General features: G+C 55.3%; 1 protein-coding gene across 1 annotated transcript; it reads left to right on the top strand.

Annotated features, from left to right (window-relative positions):
• On the top strand, positions 1-3800 carry LOC119316004. The gene is made up of 3 exons (XM_037590412.1): positions 1-65; positions 560-2690; positions 2835-3800. Exons 1-3 carry the CDS (start codon positions 1-3, stop codon positions 3312-3314), a joined length of 2676 nt encoding a protein of 891 aa, XP_037446309.1. The 3' UTR covers positions 3315-3800.
• The last annotated feature ends 2734 nt before the right edge of the window (positions 3801-6534 follow it).

Below are 6534 nucleotides of genomic sequence, written 5' to 3'. Positions count from 1 at the left end.
ATGGCGGGAGCTACCGTCCGTGGCTGTGTGGATAAGAGAGACTCTAGGGGGAAGGCGGCGGCCACGTACGTACGTACGTGCTACAGACGTGGAACAAAAGATGAACCCGGGCCGACGGACCAATTCAGGCGGTCGATCGTAGTCTGTCGTTTGCTTGCACGGCAACGTCAGTAAGCTGGCGCTGGCGCTCCCTCCCTCCCTCCCTCCGTTTCGATTGGTCTGCGCCCTTTTTTACGACACTCACTCACGTACACCGATTCTCCGGCATTCACCCGAGTTTTATCTACCAACACAACAAGAAGGTCCCCATTTACCTTCCTCTCTCAACACCGTTCTTCTTGTTCCCATGGATGTGTACAAGTCAGACAGAGCCACAGAGATATTGTTCCTTGCACCAACCACAAAACTCGGTGGAATAATATGCCGATCATGTCGCCGTCGCCCTCGCCACGTCCGGGCACCCAATCATGGGCCACTTCGCGCCTTCTGCTTCCACGTCCTCATTGTCCTACTACTACTAGTAGCCTTCATCTCTTCATGAGTTTGACCGTTGACGCAGCCAAACCTGTGGAAGTAGAAACCTTCTCAGCTCGTGCCGTGCGTGCAAGCATTCGCTTCAAATCCAATCCCGTTTCCTGGCTTCCCATCCATTCACCAAGTCCAACCAAGACGACGGCGCCATGAAGAAGAACCCGCCGAGCATCGAGGTCGTCCAGCACCGGGTCGGCGCCGGCCTGGGCAGCGGGGGCGGCGGCTCCATATCCTTCTCCGAGCCGTGGCGGGAGATGACGCCGGGCAGCGGCAGCGGCCACGGCGGCAGCTCGGGCCGGGGCGGCGGCCGGGAGCCGCCGGAGAAGCGGCTCACGCTCTTCGCGCTCCGGCTCGCCGTCCTCGAGAAGGCGGCCAGCGGGCTCGGCAAGCTCGACTTCGCGTGGGCCACCGTCGTGCTGCTCGGCGGCTTCGCCAGCGACCTTTACATCATCGACTTCTGGTGCATCACCGTCATCCTCGTCAGCGAGGCGGCGCGCGTCTTCAGCCGCAGCCACGAGCTGGAGTGGCAGCACCACGCCACCCTCACCTCCACGGCCGGCAACGCGCTGCGCTCCAGCTCCCGCTTCTTCCGCCGCCTCGCGCACGCCATCGCCGAGCCGCACACGACCGCGGCGCTCGGGGACGGCGACACGCGCGCCACGGCGGCGCTCTTCCAGCGCCAGATCGTGGCCCTCATGAAGCAGCGCACCTGGCACGCCCCCGACGTGCCGCTGCTCCCCTACACCGGCTGGGTCTTCGTCTCCAAGAAGATCGGCAGGCTGCTAAACTGGCTGCAGGTGCTCTCGGCGTTGGCCTGCGTCGCGCTCTCGGTGACGCGGCTCTCGAAGCGCGATCATTTCGACGAGGCCAAGAACATGCGGCCGGCGCTGCTGCTCTTCTACGCGCTGGCGCTGCTGGAGGCGTCGCTCTTCCTGCTGGAGAAGGCCTACTGGACGTGGAAGATGTCCGTCTGCAAGCTGCTCGACCAGGTGAGCGCCGACTGCGAGCTCGGCCCCTACGGCCTCGTCTCCCTCAAGCGCTTCTTCTACGACGCCTACTCGCAGTGCGTCGCCGGCAGCATCTTCGACGGCATCAAGATGGACCTCGTCACCTTCGCCGAGGACCTCATCCTCTCCGACTTCCTCGACGAGCAGCTCATCGGCGCCCGCATCCTGCAGCAGCTGGCCACCAGCAAGGGCTCCGCGCGCGACACGCTACGCAAGCTGGGCACCAACCCGCGCTCTATCGAGCGCGCCGTCGAGATGCTCAACTGGAAGCGCCACGACGAGGAGGAGGTGCGCAGGTGCGCCGCCCAGGTCGTCTCCAAGCTCGCCGGCAAGCGCCAGAACGCGCTCCGCGTCTCCGGCATCCCCGGCGCCATCGAGTCCGTCATGTCCCTGCTCTACACCGGCCGCGGCCCGCCGACGACGTCCCTGGACCACCCGCAGGGGGCCGCCGCCGCCGAGCAGCCAGACCGGATCTACGACTACCTGCAGTTCAACCTTCTGGGCCTGCACATACTCAAGAAGCTGGCCAGGGACCACGACAACTGCGGCAAGATCGGCAACGCGCGCGGCCTGCTCGCCAAGATCGTGGAGTTCACGCACGTCTCGCCGGCCCTGCTCCTCAACCCGAGCGCCTCCGACTCTCAGGTGCGCTCCGTCAAGCGCGCGCTCCAGGTGATCAAGATGCTCGTCTACACCACGGGGGCGACGGGCAAGGCGCTCCGGCGGGACGTCGCCGAGAACGTCTTCACCGTCAGCAACCTCCGGGGGGTCCTGCAGCACGGCCACCAGCGCATGGAGCTGCAGAAGCTGGCCATGGACGTCCTCACCGGGATGGCCATGGACGAGAGGGCCAAGGAGACCATCGTCGGCACCGGGGGCGTCGTCAACCTGCTGCTCTCCATATTCTTCAACGCCGGCGAGTGCGATCTTGGGAACGAGGCCGGCGAGGCGCTGGCGATGCTTGCCTTGGAGAGCGAGGCGAGCTGCTCCGCCATCCTCAAGAGGGCCGACGTGCTCGATCAGCTCGCGTCCGCGTTGGACGCCCACGACGCTCGGTGCCTCAACGCCATGAGGGTGCTGCGCAACCTCTGCGCTTACGCCGGAGCGGAGCACCGAACGCGCCTGAGCACGGTGACCAAGGCCATGCCCACGGTACGACATCTCTTACTTGGTCATGTTATTGTAGTATTTCTGCGTGATCCTACCTAACCATGGCTGACATGATCTTGAACCGTACTTACTTAGATATGACATGTGGATGACACGCACAATTATACGTATATCTTTGGCATTCAGGTGCTGGGAGCCACCATGACAGGACGAGACAAGATCCTGGAAGTGTCCGTCGGGCTGACGACACAGATCTGCAGGTTCCTCGACGTCGACCAGTTCACCGCCGAGCTGCGCGGGGCCGGCTTGGACGAGCGCGCCTACGTGGAGCGGCTGGTCGGCATCCTGCGGCAGTACAGGTACCCGGAGATCAGAGTGCCACGTATGCGGCGGTTCGTGGTGCAGCAGATTGTCTGGCTCATGACGAGCTCGCCTCGCCGCGGCGACGGCGGCTTTGTGGAACTGCTCCAGGAGCTCGGGATGAGGCAGCTGCTCGAGGCCATCGCCGAGACGACGTCGGAGGTGGAGTGCTACCACGTCTTCTCCGGCAGCGTCCCTATCGGCAAGTTCCGCGAGAGCTTCTCTGCCATCGTGGACACCGCGCTCCAGCTGCTCGCCGCCGGCGAAGACGCTGCCGGTGCTGGAGGAGGAGAAAGCGTCGGCTGAGCCAAACGAAAGACTGCAATGACGCTACGAATACGAAGTGGGAGGATTGAAAAACGAGATGCAATTACCTACGGGAGTTGTGATTTCTTTTCCTAGTATACTCCCTCTGTCCGTGAATAAGTGTACATCTAGCTTTAGTCCTAAGTTAAAATTTTAAAACTTTGACCGACTTTATCAGAAAAAGTAGCAACATTTATGGCACTAAAGTAGTATCACTAGATTTTTTTTTGAAATGCACTTTCGTAATATACCAATTTTATGTCATATATGTTACTACTATTTTTTATAAAGTTGATCAAAATTTTAAAACTTTGACTTAGAATAAAACGTAGAAGTACACTTATTCGTGGACGGAGAGAGTATATTGCAAGAACACAAAACTATTTTTTGTATTGTAGGGAGTTGTATAGATCACGGGTCAATGTGATTAGAGAGTTCACTGTGTATATATAGTTGTGAAACAGGACGGCGCATATAATACGCATAGTTCCAGCCTTTTTTTTTCTAACCACGTAGAAGAACTATGTTCATTTGATTCTTTTATTGTTTTTTTGATGAGTTGAAATGTTCATATGATGCGACATGAGCAGGACAATGAATGAACTCTATCTTGATTTGGTTTGACGCCAACGGTTGTGCGTACTAGTACGACGTACTACGTGCACAGAATTCTATGTCCGGGACGTGGTCACCACGGCGGCACAATTTGCCATATTTTCACGAAAACTATTCTATGCCCCCGATCGAACTGCAGGTGCAGAGCCGTGTTCGCGGAAGCATCAGGCATGCGTGGGTTAAAACGGGGTTCTTTTTTCCCTTCCGTTTCGATACTTTGCAGGTCAATTCACTCCGCGCGATCACGCACCTCAAACTTAGTCGAATCCAACCTGTGTGGTTGGATGAAGTGGCGGAGCTTCAACGAGATTTGAGAAAGGGCACTTTCAACGTGGATCCTAAATCACCCATGAATATTCATTCTATCTGTCGGGACGTTGTAGACCATCCAACGACGTTCTCTATTAGTCCCGGAGCTAATCCAAACGTTAATCTTTTTTGCAAACCGGAAGCAAATCAGAAGAACTTTAGAGTAGTTCGTCCATCCGCCACGTACATCCCCGCCCACTAAAAATTGAGGTAGAGCCCGCGCATTAAGAGTGGTCCTCACTATTTCCGGGCCACACCCTACTTTGTTTCACCCTCTTGATCACGCCACTCTCCCATCCTAATTCCTGCCCTTTTTGCTTCTGTCGCGGCATTGACCCGCACGCAGAGTTGGCGAAATCGACGATGATGGACAATCCAAAGAAGGTGGTCATCCAAAAGATCAACTCGGCGACACGACAAGCTTGCCGCCTCGAAGCGAAGGCAAGTGATGGGGAGACCGGCAAAAGAAGGGTGGCGTGGCGCGCCGGCACCACCATCGTCCGCCCTGTCCGGGCCAATATCAGCCACCTTGATGTTAGGCAACAGTTTTTTCCATCACGAGGATGTTCGTCACAAACAATCACAAGTTTTGTAGTGTAAGGTGAGCCACTTGGCGGCGTTCCAGAGCTTTGGCTTCGACACCTCTCGAACAAAGATTAGTACTCCTCAAATGTGAACTTCAGGATAAATTCGTGTCCTGAACTCACGTGTGGTTTATCCGTTCCCATTCCCATATTTGCTTTGTATGCTTGTTGTCTTGCTTACTGTTGGAAATATGAGCAATTTACCAAATGATTTTATTAACAGAAATACTAGATAAAGTATGACTAATATAGAAAAGATAAAACAGGTCATGCGTTCTGACAGAGAGAAGGTAAATAGCTTCTGCATATATGAACCGTAGCCTATCATATCTAAAGCAGACAGTATACCAAGTAGTATATATGAAGTAGAACCTAACATGTGTAGGACAAGGACTAGAATAAGGAACTGTGGCGGAACCTTTAACAGGAAAGACAAGAACACGTACGGGACAACAGTAGTAGAAGCGCTGGACTTGGGGTCGGTGTCCTCGCCTGCCATGTCGTCGAGGAGGTTGTGGACGTCGGGGAAGAAGTCGTCGTCGGGGAAGTAGTCGTCGGCGACCGGATCGTCCGTGATGAAGCAGCCAGTAGTCGCGCTGAGCGCTCCCCAAAAATCTTATCACCCTTCTCCCGTACAGGACTCAAAAGGTGCGGTTTCGGAGACCTACTGTCCCGACGTGCGGTGCACGCCGCAAGCCGGGATGGGAAAGATCGTAGCAGCAGCGCAGTGCTCAGAAACTTTGTGGCGAGAGGAAGGGGATCTTCCTGGTGTGTCTCTCTGGAGAGGAGCGACCTCTCTGCGACGGGAGGTGAAGCAACGAAGGGAGAAGAAGCGAACAGGCAGCGACCGAAGAGGCGCGCCGTTCGAATTTAGTGTCCACTACAGAAACCCACGTGACTTTTCGTATACCCGTCGTGCGTGGCAAAAATTTAAACATCGGCTCGGCTCATTCCCGCGGCGCGGCGCGACGCGGCGCGTCGTGGCGTGGCGAGGCGGGCGGCGGAGGAGGAGCGCGCGTGGATATCCCTCTTGTTCTCATGCTCATACAAGTGGGGAGAGAACCTCCCTTATAAGGAGGTCCAACTCCCACTCAACTAGCAATGTGGGACTAAACTTTTGTTCCATCTCTTGCCTTGCACACATGGGCTGTGTGGGCCTCTAGGATTTATTAGGAATTTCTGAAACTGCTATTGGGCTAGGCCCAAAATAGACAAAATTCCAGCAATCCCCCACCACATCCCAGAGGCACACAAAAATTTGCCTTTGGTTTCAAAACACTGTTTTATATACCAGTACTGCAGTGAAGACTGTTAAGTTGAACTTCCACCTAGAACTCTATGCTACACTAGTAAGCAACTTGAACAGTGGACTGGGCCTTGAACTACAAGTTTTCTGCGAATCTAGCTTCACATAAAGCCTGACCGATACGTGGCTACCGTGGGTCTTCCCCGCGGGTGGAGCTTATGCGTCATACTCCGTGACCTTTCATGAGTTTACTAGAGAGAACCCTACTCTCATAGATTGCGACATTTGACAATCAGACTCATATAGGTGTGTTCTTCAAAAGATGTTCTGCAGGATAACATCTCTGCTTAAATAAGCCACTTAGAACACATTAAGATATACATCAAACTGCCATGCATATAAGGAGAGTATTGCATCTTCATGGAGTGGTATTGTGAATAATAAGGATACTCTCACTACAAGAAAC

This window comes from Triticum dicoccoides, chromosome 6A (assembly GCF_002162155.2).
Source record: "Triticum dicoccoides isolate Atlit2015 ecotype Zavitan chromosome 6A, WEW_v2.0, whole genome shotgun sequence".
In the NCBI taxonomy this organism is placed as follows: domain Eukaryota; kingdom Viridiplantae; phylum Streptophyta; class Magnoliopsida; order Poales; family Poaceae; genus Triticum; species Triticum dicoccoides.
This window is presented reverse-complemented; position numbering and strand designations above follow the sequence as displayed.